The sequence below is a fragment of the Pyxicephalus adspersus genome, chromosome 10, assembly GCF_032062135.1.
Source record: "Pyxicephalus adspersus chromosome 10, UCB_Pads_2.0, whole genome shotgun sequence".
NCBI classification, from domain to species: domain Eukaryota; kingdom Metazoa; phylum Chordata; class Amphibia; order Anura; family Pyxicephalidae; genus Pyxicephalus; species Pyxicephalus adspersus.
This window is the reverse complement of record NC_092867.1, coordinates 31,748,778-31,768,559: the sequence shown is the minus strand read 5'-3', so window position 1 is coordinate 31,768,559 and position 19,782 is coordinate 31,748,778. Positions and strand designations below refer to the sequence as shown.

Sequence of the window (19,782 nt, the reverse complement as noted above, 5' to 3'; positions counted from 1 at the left end):
AATATATCATCTCATCTCAAGATACCTGATTGAGATATTGCAGATATGTGCACTGCTAGTCCAATTCTCCCTTAGATCCGTTTTAAGAACTTGGTTTGTATTAATTTCAAACACGGAAATTATGAAATTGTGTATATAATAATCTATGGTTTATGCTTTGCCATCTTTGTGAGATATATAGTTATAAACATGATACCAGTCTTGAGAAAACCTAACTGGCATAATGCATTGAATACTGTGCGAGATTGGAAGCAGGGTACACTTCCAATTTGAGCATATTTACAATGTTTTAAAAATATAATAACATTTGTTTCTTATCTAATAAATAGAATGAACAATTTAGGATCATTATAGAGATAGATTGAAAATAATATAGGACACATAGTTTTTTTACATGAATACTTTAACTTTCCCTTTAACTTTTTAACTTTAACTTTTTTAAGTCATGACACACACACAATAATGCATAGAAAAAACTCAATCATGCAAAGCCTCCACATTTTCTATTCATGTATAGTTGTAGCAGACTGGACCCTTCTTTTTACAATTGATTTTAATCTATTTGCTTTCTGGGACCAGAAAGTCGGCCAAATAAAATGCCGGCCGGTCATCCTTTACACAACAATTGTAAGTTCTTTGTTGAGTCATGTGATGAAAGCTGCAGTGCTGCTCAACTTATATGCACAGATTTTATTACTCATCAACCATTATGGCAGCAGCCACTTCTTCCAATGCCAAGGCTCCTTGACAAACAAATGATGCAGTTACAGTCAGGACACAAATATATTTAAATTACTTTATTGCATATTATCACAACTGGTATGAAAAATCTGTAATACCGTTACTCAAAACATGTCTAAATATAAAAACAGAAATGGCAAGCTTTAATTTAGTACAAATTATATACAACATTTACAGAGCATTAAACCTGACAAAACTGAGCAAACAGATCACATGAAATATTCCTCAGCCTTGTGCCATTCATTGTGTTTATTACAAAATAAAGCACTTTCTGTGTAGCATGAATGATTCTTTTGATTCCCTGTTTTCATTAAATATTTTAAGATGCTTCTTTTCCAGTATATAGAACCAAGAGGAAAATATTTTCCTAATTACTAGATTATGGCAGTAAGGGAAAGGTCAAGGCACATTAAAAGATCTGGTTTCCCCTTAGAAATAACTATTTGGGTTGGCATTAGGTATGGTGTAATTTTCCTAATTGTGTTTAAAGGGGGGCAATTCACCCAATATGAATTCATGTCACATTCGCAGCCTAAAAATATTCACACAGTGTCTATATAGGGCACATTAGGCAAACCAGAAAAGTTTTTGCTTTAAAATAATTGAAGATGAGACCTTGGTTACAGAAGCCTCATGTCAGTAATGGTGATAATTAGACCTACAATAATGGAATGCATTATGACATCTGGTCACAATATCCATAGCGATGAAGATACAAAGCTTTGGGGGGATTAAATGCTGCATGTTAGGGTTTCACATAGATTTCACTTAGAAAATACTAAGCAATAGTTACACAGGAGATATACAGCTCCCGATCACACATTGCTGTAGTCACATGACCTCAGAGCGTTACAACTCCCGAATAGCTGAGGACATAGATTGTATTGTAATGTGCAACAGACTGTGAACACTTTTTGCTGATGATGGCATAACAGACTGTTCACAATAAGCCAAGGGCATTGCATTATTCAGGGGAAGTCCCTACAAAAACACAAGCATAGCAATTGGCCTATATTTCAGGCAGAACTCCAGCAAAAAAAAATATAGAGCCCATAAAAAGGTAAAATAAAATACGTTTGTCCAGAGGTTCCCTAAACACCTGCTGATCGATTTCCCATTTGATGATGCCTGCAGAGTTCTGAAGCCTTGTTTTTGTTTATATATAGGTGTTATTCTAGCCACCAATGAATGTAAAAAGCTTTTTCTTTTCCGACTGACTCAACACACACATTATGTGCCCCCTGCGTCCTTGAAAATAAGGGTAAAAAGGTTGACAGGCTGATCTAAAGATTCCACCTACTCAGTGTAATGGTCAACATTTTGCCCAGGCTGTGACGGGACAATAAAGGAGAAGAGTCACAGTGAATAACTCTGCCTGGTACGCTTCCTATCAGCATGCTCTTAGACTAAAACAGGTTGGGTGTTACTATTTTTTTCTTACCTAATCCCTACTGTATAGGGACTACAAAAAACTAATACTGGGTCAAATATGCACTGCTTGCCATAGAAAGCTGTGACCCTGCCACAATGATGGGGCTGCAATGCTGATCAGTGGGTGTAATAAGCCATTTGGCTTAATAGATGCTTTAAATTTAAAAGCCCATGGCACCTGAAACAAACCTGGTTGGACCCAAAGCAACAAATGCTGCACAAGACACATCAATATATAAAAACCATCTTTTTTCTTTCTTTTTGGTATCTTCACACAAAGACTATCTAAAAATGTAACCAAAAAAAATGTATTTTTAAATATAATCCTATTTATGTAAAAACTTTTATCTGTTTTATTCCCAAAAAAAACATTTAGGCTGGAGCTGGGCTTCTTGATGATAAGCAGTCATGGTCGGTTGAGATCTTTGGTCATTAATTTTCCTGCTTGATGTATAATTTATAGGCAATTGTTACCAAATAGAAACTGGAACTAGAGATCTATGTAAGGCCAATGTGAACGAAAAATAACCCAATATATAAGAATAAAAGTTTAGGTAGTTTTCCTTGCATGCAGTTTACTCATTGCCCCATAAAACTATATAACCAAGAGAACCTGCTAAGGCATACCAAGTTCTATAAAATGCATACAAAAGAAAGCCGTCCGGGTATTTAAAAAAAAAAAAAAAACCCATCTTACCTACCAGAAATCTGACAAGTACAAATGTAGATATTTTCTTATTAAAAACAAACATACATAAGCTTATTGGTTAAGTGTTGGTTTCATACTATACATTCATAGCCGGTGTCAGCTGCATTACAGAGCTGGCTGTAAGCAGTCCATCATTTCTGTTACTGACATTTATGTCCAGATTCTGGAGAAACGTCCTTTTCTTCAAAGTTTCCAAAATCGCAGAGTTACTTGATGCAAGACTTATCCGGGTCCTACAAGGGAAAGAAATGTAGACATTCTGAGAACTATTCTTTAATTTACCAATTTCTTTACAGACACTTTACCTACATGATAAATATTGTAAGAACATGTGTCATAAATACTGCATTAAAGTGTCTTTGTATTACAAGTGTTTAGTAGATTTAAGAATTATTACATATGTACTGGGTTTAAATTTACAAGGTTATCTGAATGGGGATACTGACATTTCCAAGTAATAAATGAAAGAAGAAGATAAATGGCGGAGAGAGGAAAGAACAGGGAAGAACCCAAATATAAGTAATTTAAAACTAAATCTTTAGTGCTTGCACGTTTTAAATGCATTCCCTGGGTTTGCTAGTCTTTGCCATACCAGTAATGTATAGGTAGAAGTTGGGGCAAGTTATTAATGGAATATACACAGCACTTTATTGCTTCTTACACATTAACACAATGTAAACATTTCCAAGCATTTAGCCTAACTTAAAGCATACCCATCAATAAAAAGTCTAACCAAAAGTAAGCTCAACTTTAAGTTTATCTACTAAAGTTACTAACATGTACCTTCAAAACAATCTACAAGGGTATCCTGTCATCCATGCAACCATTTAAATGTAGAAATTTCCCTGTAGTGTTGGAAGCTATTCACCCTCCAGCACATTTAAAGCCTCACCAAAAGAAGAGGACTGACCTTTGACAGTTTCGGGAAGGATGATAAGCTCACAGATTAAAGCAAAGTTCTGAAGCTATGTGCTGGCATCTGTTAATGCATGCACTTTAAAACATACTTAAAAAGGATGTAAACAGTTATCGTGCTCATGAGATGTATTTCAGCTTCATTAGAAAGCATTACCACGATTAAACTGCTACAAAATCATGGCATTATACTGATCCAAATGTAAAAATCTTACCGTGGTGACTCAATCCCACTGTCCCCTGTAGTGCTATGATTCTCATTGGGGTTGGGATCCAGTGGGCTACTCTTGGCATTGAATAATTTCAGTGTATGCTCATAGCAGGCCCGCATTTCCTCAGGTGTCTTCTCTTGGTCCTCATTGTGTTTCTCCTCACTTCCTTTAATGGATGTCTGAACAGTTTCTGCCATGGAATTGCAGTCGCTGGAATTGCAATAATCAAAAATGCTGCCATCCACTAACTCTGGAGGCCGAACAGACTCAGCAGTATCAACTTCCAGCTCGGGGTGGTTGAGGAGATAGCGTGACAATGACTGGCTGGTATTTGCTTTCATGTGCACAATTGGTTGGGTATAACCGCTCAAAGAAAACACAGAATGGTTATGGTCATCTTGGTGTTGGCTTCCAGCAGATACAAAATGATGTATGGGGGATCTGTTTGGCTCCCAGTGGCTGGCAGAAGTTTCGGACACACTATGGTTTTCTTCCGGTACAGTATTCCAGTCAATCAGGTTAATGCTCATATTTTGTAGGCAAATTTCAAGATTCTGGCACATTCCAAGGTGTTCATTTGTGTCGTCTTCAATAGAGTAAGAGCAAGAAGCATCTTCATTGTCCACAACATTTTTGTAACGGACCTGCTCACTTTCAGAATTTTCTTCTCTTTGAGAACTTGTAAATGTTGATTGTTTTGTTAAATCTTTAATGTTCACCCCACCGGCTGTATAACAGCCATTTTCTTCAGATTCTGCTTCCTCTAATGAACCAATGTAAGATTGTGAATAATTCTTTGCAGCATTAATGTTTCTACAAATATTGGTTTGACTGTGCTGTGAAGATCCATGAACTGTGCCAATTTTTGCACAGTAACGGCCTGAAGAATAGGCCTTTCCTCTTTCACTTTCCCAAGTCATGTCGGATTGTACAACCATATCTGTTGGGTTTTCTCCAAAGACAGGAGTCCCATTCTCACAGGACAATGCTAGTGGAGAACTCTCTTTATTTTGTTTGAACTTGTCATCTATCCGCAGGGTGCTGCACTGTGGGTAATTCGGAGGATATTCTGTCAGGTCATCTTTATCATTAACAGGTACCATCTGATCCTGAAACGCCTCCTCATTATAATAATCATCCACGGGCCTCTCACATTTAAAATGTCTTGTTCCAGCCTCAGCGTTTGACCCTGGACAGTCTAATGACTTTGACCTTGGAATATTTTTCCGATTTTTTCCAGAGTTGGTCCTTTTCATCTCTTTTACAGATTTGTGTCCATTAATGCAAGCAGTGTCCCTATAAGAAATGCCCTCAAAAGGGTTTTGAATTTGCTTTTTATAGAAGGCTTCATGTTTATCAGCATCTGCATTCACTGGAGAGTAGACTTCTGGAACCAGTGGGTCATCAATTCCAGCAGTCTGTTGAATAGTTTTCTTTACTCCATCAGCCTCCACTTGAAGAGCTGACCTGTGAGCACAACTTTCCTTTTTTGCTTTTTCTTTACTGGCCTGGACTTTTTTATGGTACTTTGACATCCTCCCATTTTTCTTTTTATTGACGCTTTTACTATGATGCCCATTTTTGTTTTTGATGATATCAGTCGAGGTCCCTTTACTAAAATACTTTTTCTGTTCCTCAATTTTCTGCATCAGCATTGTATGCTTCATCAAGTTGTCCACAGTGAGAATTGGGTTTATGCGCCTAATTATTTCATGTTCTATATCACGAGGGATATTCTCCAAGTTATCTTCATCTCTCACTGGCCATTCTTCGGGTGGAAACTGTGCAGAGAAGCTCACTAGTTCCTTTTTGCATTTCTCCTTTTTAGCACCATTTTTCCAAAAGAGACTGATGCCAAATTTCTTCTGGCACTTTTCTTTTTCCTTTAATGAAAGTTGTTGCTTTGTTTTAGCACAAGTATGATGGTCCCGAGAAGTGGAAGTGGCCTGGTTTTGAACAGAGGTTTTGGAATCCTTGACAATTTTATGTTCCTTTGCATTACTCTCATTAATGGACTGCTGTCCCAGTATGTTCTGAGTGGAGTGTTCAGAGAAGCAGCTACAAGAACGGCAGTGGGACACGGAGGGGACGTTGCCTTTGGTTAGGTCTGCACAACTCTCCATGCTCACAAGATAAGTAACGGTCTGAGGGGAAGCAGAAATGTCTTCAGTTGCGCCACACTTGTGTGAAAATGGCTTTCTAGTGATGAAATATGTCTGGGGAGTAACAATAAAATAACCTTCCCCTGTGTGGTAGATTTTTCTCTCTTTGATTAGGGTCCCAAGAGTAGAATAGAGAATTTCCTGCGATGGTGTTGCAATACCTGTGAAAGAAATATACACTTATTATTACATAAAATCATTCAACCGGTAAGTTCACTTGATTGTGTCATTCACACAGTCTCAAATATTCCATCATAGTTAAGGTTAGCAAGATTTAAGTACCAATCACTATAGTTTTTAGGCCTTATTGGAAATTAAGTGTTATACAGTATTCCAGGCTGTAGTGTGAAGAATTGACCTCCATAATAAACAACAAGACAGAACCCTGTCTTCTACATGTCAACTATTATTGTGGTCACAGGCAAGGAGCACTGTGCAGAATACAAGAGCCATTTATAATAAAGCATCGGTCTGCATCTAATTAGGAAAACAGACCTGTTCTTTTATGTAAGGTACCCCTTCCTACCTCAGAAAACAGGCTGCAGTTTGTAACCTACTACACTGCAAGTTGGAAATACCTGTTGGCAAAATCTATTGCCAACACAGTTTTTCCAACTGCAGTGCTAATAATTCAAGGCCAAATACATCTTGGTGACCAGATCTGCTTGTCTTTGTAGATCTGTACCAGTTATTGCATCCTTTTACACAAATTATCATTTTTAACGCCCCCTGTATTAGGTGGGTGCCCTGGCAGTCTATCAGTTGAAAATATAACAGTTCGTCTAACCCTAAACCCCTATCCAGTCTGCAGATGCCCAAAAGACATTACAATACAGCACATACCTGCACAAATTATTACTTTGTTATTAATAATAATAATAATAATATTATTATTAAACAGTATTTATATATCACTAACATATTATGCAGCGCTGTACATTAAATAGGGGTTGCAAATGACAGACCGTGACACAGGAGGAGTGGAGGACCCTGCCCGAAGGAGCTTACAAGAGATAACCTGACATGATAAAAGACAGACTGTAAGACATTTTCTGGAATCCCTCTAAGGATCATTTACTCAAAAAAAGAGACTTTTACACTACATGTAACTTGGTGTTCACCATGTGTTAAAGGAAAGGAAATAAAACATGCAGGTCACATGCAGCTTTAACCCATGCACAAAAAGATAAACCAATTAAAATAAAGATCTTAGTTTGGGTCGGCACCATCAGCCTGATTCTTGCATGTTTTGACTGCACTAGTGAGACTATGTGGTAGTTTACATCTTTGTCCCTCCGACAAGGCCATAAATAAAAGGTTGTTCTCTTCCACATTTCTGGTAGTTTGGGTTTTTTTCTGTATGGACTAACCCTAAAAATATGGCAATGGGTTTAAAGAGCAATCATTTTTTAAATCAACTTTAATGGGTGGTGGTCCGTTGGTGGTGGTAATCATGGTTTCTATGTTTCTGGTACTGGTTAAAGCATTAAGTGCAGTTGTAGTTGTCTAATACATCCACACCGATGTTTGTGTATGAACACGGAAGGCGTAATTTGGGTTACTGCCGGAGGCAAGATATGGATTACACAAATTGTAAACTCAGCAAGCAAATGGTCAGCACCTGGGTAATGTTTTACCAGCTGCTCCATAAGGGATTCTTGGGTTACTAGAATCTGTGGGGCGTTCATATCCGATATTGCACAGCATAAGACTTCTGCAAGAGGAATGAACTGAGACTGAGACACGGGATTCATCTGTACTGAAGAGACATCACCTGCAATGAGAGACAGACAGAGAATGAGACACTGCAACACAAACTACAATATATCACTCAGTCAGTGATATGTGAATTGTTTGCTTTACAACAAAAAAACAGGACATTTTTTTTCCAATGATGGCATTAGTGTTTTACACAGTAATCACTTCAAAATGCCAATAGCCTATTTTACAGACTCCTAATCTCAATTGTATTCGTATTACGTTTTATTTTTCTTATCCTCATAGGCCCTCACCATTGTAAACATGGCATTGTTTACACTCTGCCTTTCTGTAGTGTGAAGTGTTAGGTTTCACATTAAAGCAGAGCAGGACTGAGAACAAGGAAGCATTTGTTCTAAATAAACACTAAATATGTGTTTGTTCAATGTCCTCATTGCCAGTATGATTTAGAGATTTCTATATTACACACAAATAACTGGAGAAGCAGATTACAAATGGATGATGGAAGCTCTTTTAGAAGATCTGCCAAGCCTTGCCCATTCACCCCTCTTCCATGTGATACTGATGAAAATAGAATGCCTACTATGGGTACAGAGGGATCCTTGGTGCCTTGCAGCACACAAGGGCTGAATGTAATGAACATTGCTGACACCACCCTGGCCTTGTGATAAAGGCTAAAAGGTGAGAAAAAGTATAAAAACAAAAATAATATATTAGCAATAAATAATACATTATTACATTTATAATTACCATTACAGCAGCTAAAATACTTGGATAAAGGTTAATGTAGTGGCATTAAAGCCACAGCCCATTATATCACGTCAGCCATGTACAAACTACCTAAACCTAATATGGTCCCCTAGTATAGAATGAGTTGTATGTAGATGACCACAGCACACAATGCACCCACCACTGGTGCTTTTTTTTGCATTGTGTCCCTGGTGCCTGGAAATTAATTCATTCAGCGGACAGGATACAGTGAATGCAACTGTCCCTCCTCATCACATCCATAGGCCTGCTAGACACAGATATCTGATGCAGACACCACATCTGGGGACTTTAAACGCAATATATTACATTTTGCACTTTAATATTAGTTATAGGCTGTCCTTCATTTTCCCCTCAGCACTGTGAAGAATTATTGTTACCATTTCTGCTGCAAAGAGCTATGCAAATACCAGACCAGGGGATTTCCTGTGTGCCATTTAAAGATGCAGATATACAGGGGATATAATAGGCTCAATACTCAAAGTCGCACAGAAAAATAATGGCGCTACTGCAAGACACCATCAACTGATAGCAGCAGAATGGTCTCATAAGATTAAAATAAAATGAGAAGCAGTGCAATACAATCTTATAAATAAGTACCCTCCCATCATAATTTTTGGGGGTGATTAAATGGTCATATGCAATGTGGTGCTAACTGATCACAGCACGTTAGATCTCCGTCCCGGATCATAATAAAAAAAAACACCAATAATCCTTCACATGGCAATCATTATGCTATACAGAGAGAAAGCCGTATCAGACTACTTTTTCTTTTTATCCAGACACATACCATCCAATGAACATAATTTTGTAATGCTTCTTTCGTGAATGATCTACAGTACAATAATCACTTATCTTCAATCTCCCTATGTATGGAGATATAATGTGTCCAATGCAAACATTTTGTGCAGTAATTTGACAACTATATTTGGCCGCCTTGAGAAATGCCCATGTAGTTCTTATTTTAATACAGCAGAAAACAAACCTGATTTATGCCTAACATTCCAAATAATAGAACAATGACTTCTAAGAGTAAAATCTGGAATAAATGGAGTCCACATGAATTCAAAAATGCTATTTTAATTACCCCTCTAAAAAGAGAAGTCCTGGGTCATGGAAAACATTTATTTTGTTATTGTAATTATAAGCAGCACTTGATTAAGGGCTTTATATGCCTGGAGCTTGGACTTATGTTGGGTTCATTATCATTTGTCTTGGAAATAAATTCATTTCCCCCAAGCATTGGTTCCAGACATCCACAAAAGGGTTTCATTTCCCTACACAGAGACCCATTAAGGTTTCCTGAGGCCAATATGTTTGCTGTTGGGGATGAAAGAAAGAACTTAAAGCAGAGTCAGCAGATTGAATGTCCATGTATTAAAGATCAATCTCAAGTACAAAGAGTATAAATAAAAAACAGGATTGGCTTGTGATGTTGCCTACAAACAAATCTCTTGTACAAGCATGTTAAAAAAGTTAAGAAACATGGTTCTAAACTATTATAAAAAGCAGATAGGAATACTAAATCAAAATGAAAAATATTCCCGGCTTCATAGAACTGTGGCATGACTATGGACATTTAACAAGCTGAAGGCACCGTACATCAGAAACCATTTTCACTTTACTAGTTCGACCCATCCTGCCTTCCCTACCCCACAGTGATCTGCAAAAGGCCAAGTTTGCTGCATACATCTGTGGGGGTTTGTTTAAAGCATTATTTACTGCATTAGAAATATATAGCTATTTGTATCTTCTAGCCTGGTCATAGTCCTACTTTACAGTCTCCATAGATGTTAGATGATCTTTTTTAAATGTACATTTTTATTAAAGTTTTTAACATATACAAGTATACAACAAAGCAGGATCACAAAGAATCATCATTTTTTACCGGGTATGCACATCCCTGGCACCCTCGGCATGCTACACTGGGCATATGAGCAGTTATGTTTATGCTTCTGCCAGGCAGGAAAAACAACCTCCAAACAACTGTTCAGAAGTTTACTACCAGACCGATGCTGGATTTGGGATTCTAGCTAACAAAACACTACAATACTTAATTTCCCATTAAAGTGCAACTTAATCCATAAACCAGGTCAAAGAAGTGCTTTGCAGTGTTTAGTGCGGGAACCGTGTGGGTCTGGAGCATTTTACTGAATGTATAGTATCTGACAGAGCCACATCTTGGGTTTGTTAAGTTACTGCTGACCTTTGTTTTACAGCCTGCCATTGTGAACTTTCACAAAGCCTGCTTATACAGAACTCTTCAAGAACCTTTTATCCCTGGACGTTGCTTGGAAACCAATCTCAGGTGTATAAATCAGGAAAAAAGGAAAAGACAGAAGAAATTCAGATTCTTTCCCTCCTGTGTGAACTCATGTCATGCCTGAAATCAAATACACACCAGCGAGTCAGGAATGTCTTAAAATGCCACTTACATAAGTGAACAGTAACTCACCTGACAAACTAAACAAATAAGCGGCCTGGCAAGGGAAAAAAAGGGTAAAAACCATTTGTACTGGGAGAACAATACTAAATATTTTAATGTAGCATGTTAACACAATATCCCGTCCTACAACCTGTACTAATGAGAAAGGAAGGGGGCAATGAAGTCTAGATATATGTATAGAGGGAACAGAAAATGAGCGCAGAACCAAACAAACTTCTCTAATAGAGTAGACACAGCTGACAACACAGATTGGGTTTTCAGTACAGTAAAACCCTGTTGTCAGCCCAAATAAATTCAGAAGGTTAGCTGAAAATAAACATGCTATTTATTATCACTTGCAGCATTTATTAAAAGGGATAAAACACATGGAAAGAACATGTATTATTTAGCGCACTGATATATAATCAATGCTAAAAGTAAAAAAACAAACTTCAAAAAAGGTCAATAGCTTAAATGCCCACAAATTAAATAAGAACAACAGCTAGAAGTCTGGACTGATAAGATTTGAAGGCTGCCATGGCCAGTTTCAATGAGCTGGTTCCCTGGTCTTCTTTGACATCAATATACTATACTATATAACCAGTGCATGCTTGTATCACGTCAGTGACTCCAAAGTCCTAAAAAACATATACGGGTTTAGAACAAAATCCCCTCTGACCCCCATACATACAACCAAGCTTGTTTTTCCCCCCTTTTCCCAGAAGGAACATACTTACCTCCTGAACACTACATATTTATTACAAATGGAATCGGAGGCTCGTAGCTTGTTCAGGGGAGGTCAGTAAAAGCAGTATTAGCTATTCTAAACAATCTTTGTTGTTGTACTTTACTTCATGAATACAGCCAAGTTTAACCTGAGGTAACCCTGATCTCCATTCACTCAATGATATATGTAGAAAAGAATTGGTAATGTGATCCCCCCTATGCCAGAGACAGCCAGCCATTATTCAGTTCACTGGACCAACTCAGTTCTGAAAAGGGACACCACTGTCATCAGACATTTGTTTGTGCCGGGAAATGGCAGCATGCCTCATTTCCATTGCCAAGTGCAGTAAACCTTTTGACAAATCCCAGTCTTGTCCCTTCTAATAATCTGGCTTCTGCAAGAAAACAAATGATCTTGGGGGGGAAATAAAGCCGTATAAGTTCGATAACGGACGACGTTCAACTAAAATTAACCAAATTCCTATCTCGAAACGAATGCCATTTTTTTTTTTTAATTAAAACTACATTTATACATCAGTATATTAGTACATATCACGGTTGACCGGACACGGTAGGGCACTTTACACGCTTTGTGTCCTGTGCAAGAAACCTGTGCTATTCCAGCCAACACTAAAACATTCCATATTTTGTGAGCACTTACTGGCATCCCATAGGGTCAAAGCCCACACTCCTGTCACAAACTAAAATATGAATATATGTGAATCATGAACTAAAATTACAATACTTACACAGGACAGTTACATTAAATCTAAATCTCTGATTTTAACATATTTACACCCAGTTACTTTTCTTGCTGTATTGAATATATTGATGCAATTTTTTAAAAGGCAAATTTCAATAAAATAATATATGGTCACCCTGCTAAGAAAGTCACTCTCTAGTACAGGCGGACAATATTTGTCTTCCAATTGTTCTCTGGTGATGACGCAAGGGATTCTGATGGAGACTAAAAGTGGCTGTGGAATTACACATTACAAAGATCAGGTTTACTTATCAGGAAACCCACCTTGAGAAATCCCATGCAGCCACTGCTGGAGAAAGTATGAATATAGACAAAGAATGGGAAGAGGGAAGTGGCTGCAGATCAGCAAAACTAAGTAACAAATGATAAAAGAATAGGAGGGGATATTTTATAGAAATGTTGTTAGTGATACATAGGGCTCTATAAAACAGGAAATCTGACATTTCGTCAAACATTCCCTAGTAGGAATTAATTGCTGCCCACAGACCTGGAAGATTCTCACAAGGGAAGAACATGAGCAGTCCATCAAATTTGGCCGAACATGGTGCAATTTAGGCACTTTGTGGGGGAAAGAAGCTTTTCTTTAAAATCTGTATACAAAGTTAATAAGCTGATCTGCTCTTCAGAGAATAAAGTTTCCAACCAGTATTAGTATACACAACATGGGCAGAAAAACAGCTTACACACACTTGTACAACAAGCCTTTTATATGGATAATCCATTTATTTATACCCCAGAATCACAGTGACAACAGAGCTACATAGGGCTAACAGAGCCATTATGAATGCTAACAAAACATACCTACCTATATATCTCTTAATAATATGTGTAGAGTTGTACCGGCGCACTAGAACATAACTGCAGCAAAAGCCCATTTTTTCCATGGAAATTAATTTAACTGATTCTTCTTTTTCATGGGTCCAAAATTGTAACATCAGCAGTTTATGGTGGGTCACATGAACAACAATTTAGGAAAAGCCTAGGACTATGATTACTATGCAGTAAAAGTACATCAAATCCAGTTACAATGCAATACAAGATTCTTAATACAAGATAAAATCTAAATTAAAAAAAAATGATCTCAATTACGTCAAACAAATCCTTAATTTCTGACACTGGGAATCATTAATTCCCAGACACTGTAACTAAAAGTTGGAGAAGTAGTAGATTGAGTAGCACCATCAGTTTTGCCAATGCAGAAAGATGTGAGCAGAAATATGTGCCGATTGATAAGCCACAGGTTTATGCACCCCAGCAGTAGCAATGGCCACCACTGTGCCACTGCAGCACCTAAAGGAAGAAGGTTCAGTGCGGATTTACCTATAATTAAGCACATATTTGCTAAAATAAGACCTTAGGCATGTGATACTTTATAATACCAATATGTATTTTTTTTTTAATTTTTAAAGAGGAAAGGATTAACCCCCCCCCCCCCCCCCCCCCCCCCCCCCCCCCCCACCACCACCACCACCACCAGTTTTATGGCCGTTTAGACCCATTTAGGAGCATAAGTTCGGGCTAAAGTTACAACTTAAACAATGCAATCAGAGGGTTTTCAGCAGTGCCAATATATTCCTTTGCCCGGTTACAGTCACAGGCTACATCTGTCTGCTACAAGCTGATTATTGTGTAGTTAACACATAAATGTGTTTTATTGACCCGGGGTCTTCCATTCGCATGTCATTTGGTTACTGTTTATCAAACAAACCACCAGCAGTAATCACATGTAACACTGCGGTTAGCGAGTTGTGCATGTGGCTAAGTGAAGTGAGAGGACCTATTTTGAAGTAGTGAATATGGGCCTGGAAACGCAGGCTTTAATTACAAAACAAAAACAGCAGTCTGTGAAATGCTCTTGTGGCTGCACATAAAACAGTTGTGTTGTGGTTCCCGGCCCTCTGATTTTTCAGCACAAACTAACCTAGCGCATATAACCGAGTCATCTGGAGATCCTCCTCCGCTTCAAAAGCAAATAAGCAGCAATAGTGCCATTCATTCACATTCTCCCCAATGCCTCCTACCAGTAATCATAACAAGGTTACTCTCATGTCATAGCACTAAACTCCTGAATGTTTCACATTTTTGCAAATGAGAAAACAGCTGTAGCCCAAATTATGCCTTTTACTTCCTGGCTGGATCAGCATCTGGTGCCTTTGTTTCTCCAAAGATCCGGACATGTTCATGGGCATAATTTATTCCAAAAATGAAAAGAATGGCTGTACCATGAAGAATACATTTTCAGATAAATAAGGATAAATCTAAACTCAAATTAGATGAATGGATAGCAGCAGCCAACCAAAGTGCTATTTATGATGGGTCAATGATCCGTTTTTACACCCAAAGCAATTAGGATCTGACTAAAATAATACTAATCTGAATTATTTGAGATAATTGAGGGTAACCTGTGATTGTAGAAATGTGGGCACTTCCATTGCAGACTTGTTTGTACTGTTTATGTGCAGTTTTATATAAAATCCCAAAATCTAGTCCAGACAATGATTTAATAGTATTTACAATAAGTGGTATTCCTAGTTTCTGAAAATGGTTGTCCCATTTCAAGCCTATCCATCAAGAATAACGACCATGTCTCCAGCTTGGCATATGCAGTAGAGGTGGCCATTATTTCTTGCTTAGGCCTGGCATTTCATAAGGCCATAGGATAATGATCTGCTCTGGGATAGATTAGAACATGTAGTATAATGTCTGTTATATTATTGACCTAATTTAGGAGATTGAGTAGAACTGCTCATTATACAATGATGTAAATCCATAGTATCAGTAAACTTCAGCTACCAACTTCTTCTAACTTGAAATACAGAAAAAGTTTTTTCATATATAGAAAGAAGCAATAGCATACATGGTAATCATCTGCTGAGAAATGGAGGTCTATAAATGCCCACATATTACAATTTCAAAACTTGTTTCTGTTTTTTACTAATTTTAATTTGAATATTGTGTTGTGGGGATTACTTTGCCAATGTTGTTTAATGTGCTAGCCAGGTGCTGACCATTAATGTAAAGCCATAGCATACATGGTAATCATGTATGCTATGGTGACCTTTCACTTTAGTTCATGAATGTTATTTTTAGAACGGTGCTGGTTTATAAACCTCAAGTTTTAAAGTAATCCATCATAGACCTGCTGTTTTGCCACATGCATTCAAATGACTCTTCTGCCATGTGGTTAATGGATACTTCAAAGAAGAACCGCAGATATCCTCTTTACAAACTGCAATAGTCCTACTTGGCTCTGAAACTGGGGAAAGTGAGCAGCTTTGTATTGATCTTTGCCTAGGGAGATGCATCTGTACTCCAAAGGGTTGTAGATAGATTTAAAAATGATGTTGTTAATTCCATATGGCCATGTACCAACAATATTGTCACCCTCCAATTTTTTTTATTAACAACTAGATATGTCTTCAGGCACCAAAAACACACGCCACAGATCTTTGCAACATGCATATTAAAGACAGTCCCTTAATTTTAGGAGAAAGCAGGAAATAGAAAATAAAGATTATCATATTAATCCAGTTCACTGTCAGTTACTAGGTTTGCCAATGCATTCCTTCAATATATTATAAGAACCTAAATTGCCAAAGTATCTGTGTTACTTAAATATGTCCATAATAAAAATGTATGTATTGGAAACCATGCTGATGGCCCACTTATTTTGTTTTCCACTTTGCTAAACATGCAACTTCCGTGTAAGGTATCTTTCACCAACAAATTTAGCATTGGGAGGTTCTCAGTGCCCAAAAAAAGTTCCTACCACAAACTTTCAAATTATAAGCAGTCTTTCACAATCCATTCTTTAAATGATAAGATGATGGTGGGTGCACACCACTGCCTAGTTATGGCTGCAAATAGAACAAGCAAAGGATATAATGTCACATTACCAGCAAACTATGGGACATGGTTTCTTTTATGAGCTAGACATTGCCAACATCTTTCACATTTGGAGAGAACTATGCATTTCTACAGAGAAGAGATATCATCACAAGCAAGGAATGATTAATGGGTGATGATAAAAGCTTTTTGTCTGTCTTGGGGGAATCACATTGCATTTTGTTTTCATTCCCAATGTTTCAAGTAAGCAGGGGTGTCTGGGTGGGTATTGAGAGTACAGGTTCTGGTTGTCCATCCAGAAAAGTGGTAATAAAGGAAGAGAGCAGACGGCAGTGAAACCAGGGTAAAAGCAAGAACATAAAGGCCAAGAGTATGGGTGGGGTAATATGCAGAACAGAACTAATGGTAGTCTTGATTGTTCTGGGCTGTTTATTTAGGTTGTTTTAAAGATGTGGATATTATAATGTAGCATCATAGACCCTGTAAAGATAGTTTAACACTATGCAGTAGCTCGGTTCTAAAATGTAAGATCTTGAATAAGGAAAGGATACTTATTAACGAGAGCCGTGTTTATCTAAAGTGATACGGGATGTTTTCTCCATTCAACCAGTCTAGTGAGAATCAAAACTGTAATGTTGTCTAGAAATAGGCAAGTCTAGCTCATCCCTGATCTGTTTTTTTATCGCCATCCCCACTGGGAGAGTCGTGTTTTCTTTATGTCACCAAGACATAAAGTGAGTGAAATCAACATTTTGGGATGTTACCAGAACAAGAATAGAGCTAAATCTTTCAATGATGACACTTGCTATATTAAGAGATGTTCTCTTCCTTCCTGGGTGTTTTACATGACAAAGCTAAGGGAAATTCTCAAATGGGATATGGATGGCAGAAAAAAAAAAAAAAACATGTTTCCTATTCCATCCATTAAAAAAAGGTTTTGACTTTAGACACACTAAATAGACTCCATGTCTCAACTTTTTTCACATAGGAAATGCAGGATATGAATTAAACAGAAAAGAAAACAGATGAGTTAAGCTACGTACACACGTCAGATTTTTATCGCCCGATAATCGGCATCGGCCAATTATCGGGCGAAAATCTGCCGTGTGTACAGTCGGTGTCGTCCATCTTCCGGACGACCGACCTGCCGGATCCACGGACGATGGACGACAGTCGATCGTAATGAAAGTGAAGGGGAGAGCGCGCAGCAAGGTGCCGGCTCCGTCGCTCTCCCCCTCCCCTCTTCATAGAGCATGAACGGTGCTGTATGTACAGCATCGTTCATGCATCGTGCACTCCCTTTTCGTTGGAAAGGATCGTGAAAGATCCTTTCCAACGACAAAAATTGGAAGTGTGTACGCAGCTTTAGAGTATTTCATTTCACAACACTGGATGCAGATAACAAAAGTATTGTTTTCCCAAACATGGAATCCAAAGATGAGAAAGAGTTAAATCATGGACAGTGACAATATTTACTCACTTCAAAGAGATGTGGTATCACCACTTAGCTCCATAAACCTTTCCACAAAAGAGCAATTTAAAAAGTCCCATCACAGTAGCCCATGTTTACAACATGTGGGAATATCTACCTTTACTGCACTTTGTTTAAACTTCCCAACCAAAGCCATTCACACAGTTTACTATGAGATTTTTTCTTTTAAACAGCAGCCACATGGAAGTGGAAAGTATCCAACATATAGTAATTTCATTCAAAACACATGCTTGCAGCTAATATATGCCTAGGAATTCCAGCAGCAGCGGCTCCTGGGCTATCCCTGCACCACATTAACATGAAAGCTGCCAAATGGGAATGGAAAGAGCAGAGAAGAGGCCTCCTGTGGCTTTACCACCCCAGAGAGGTTTATGTTCCTGCCTATCCCAGGACACAACACAAACCACACCAAATGGCCCAAAGGGACTGTAGAAAAAGCTCTGTGTGGGGGAGGGGGGTAGCTCAGGGAACGCATTGTATTAGATTTAAAAGCAAATAAGAGCGCGACTGAAACAAGGAACTAAATAGTAGCATATTTTTAAATCCACGCCAATAAAATGTTTCGCAGATTTGGGTCTTTCTGCATCTTTGGTTCCTCACAATTGTATGGTATTGTCATATACTTCTGACTGCAGTATAGCAGATCTTGGAATGACATCTGACAGGTAAATCTCAGTCTCCTCCATCTGCCTAATGTATCACTGGGTGTAGAGTGTGTTAAGTGCCAAGACTGATGATTCCCCCTCCTTATGTAGAAGAAAATGAGCTAAGACTATGCATGAGATATTGTAGCATTCTGTCCACTTTGTACTATAGAGATATATCTGCCCATGCCAAACAAATTCCTAGAATTTTCAGGACAGGTTTTCCATTTTCCCTAATCAATTGCTCCAATAGTGACCAGCAAGCCAACCACAGGTATTACCAAAACAGGCCATATCTGGGTTTTAACACCTCTGCTCTATGGGTACCACTAGAGAACTGTACAGCAGGTAAAACAAAAATGTTGCCATTAATACAACTCAGAAAACTACTTGGTAAAATATCTTCAACATTAGATAATCAGTCCTGATCAATGTGACTAATACTGGCCAAATTAAACTAATAAAAAAAGAAGAAAAAACAGTATGTGATTGGTCACCATAAAATAAGGAGTACAATTACTCTCTGAAAAAAAAAATGAGTTGACTATTTAAAACTATAAATGCTGATAAAAGCACATACATTTTGTGAAGGGTCTATGAAAACCAGAATACTAGATAATAAAATGTATTTGAACACCTAAAACTTTGAATAGTAGGATACTTCCACCATTTTAACATCCTACTTCTAAACTATTCTTGCACATCAACATTCAGCTTGTTGCTGGTCTCATGTGCAAAGATATAAATGTTCATCAGTCCAGCATGGATGCCATGTGCTGTAGTGCTTAACCCCAAACTTAGACAGCTGTCAGTTGTTGCAGCTTTGGCATTCATAGACATGGCCTAGAACAGTCATATATAGCCCAATATTTAACAAAGCTTAGTTGGACACAGGAATAATTCATTCTCATCAGACACACAGTTTTTTTTATCTTAGTTGTACTGTCTGAATTACTCATTCTGACACTTATGTTACTCACCTCTGTACTATGTACTTGTGTTTTACTTTAAGATGATGGCACTTAATATATCGGTAATAAATTACTTTTAAGTGCAATGGCTTTCCTTGCGTTTTTGCTTTCTGCTTCCTTTTAGACAAAATAGATGGGATTCTGTCAAATGTGAACACAACAATTTAATAGAGAAATGCCATAATACCAAACATGCCATGTGCTTATTCAGAAAAAAAATTATTGGAAACCCAACAATGGAATACAGAAGGATCATTT

The 19,782-nt window shown here is 37.8% G+C and overlaps 1 protein-coding gene across 1 annotated transcript in view; it reads right to left on the bottom strand.

The window, feature by feature from the left end:
* Positions 1 to 782: 782 nt before the first annotated feature.
* The window catches only part of STOX1 (storkhead box 1), a 32,931-nt gene continuing 13,931 nt past the window's right edge, over positions 783 to 19,782 (bottom strand). The window contains exons 2-4 of the mRNA XM_072425027.1: positions 7,792 to 7,944; positions 4,012 to 6,331; positions 783 to 3,114 (exon numbers count right to left, since the gene is read on the bottom strand). Of these exons, the coding sequence (XP_072281128.1) occupies positions 2,958 to 3,114; positions 4,012 to 6,331; positions 7,792 to 7,944 (2,630 nt within the window). The 3' untranslated portion in view covers positions 783 to 2,957. The remainder of the gene's footprint in view (positions 3,115 to 4,011; positions 6,332 to 7,791; positions 7,945 to 19,782) is intronic.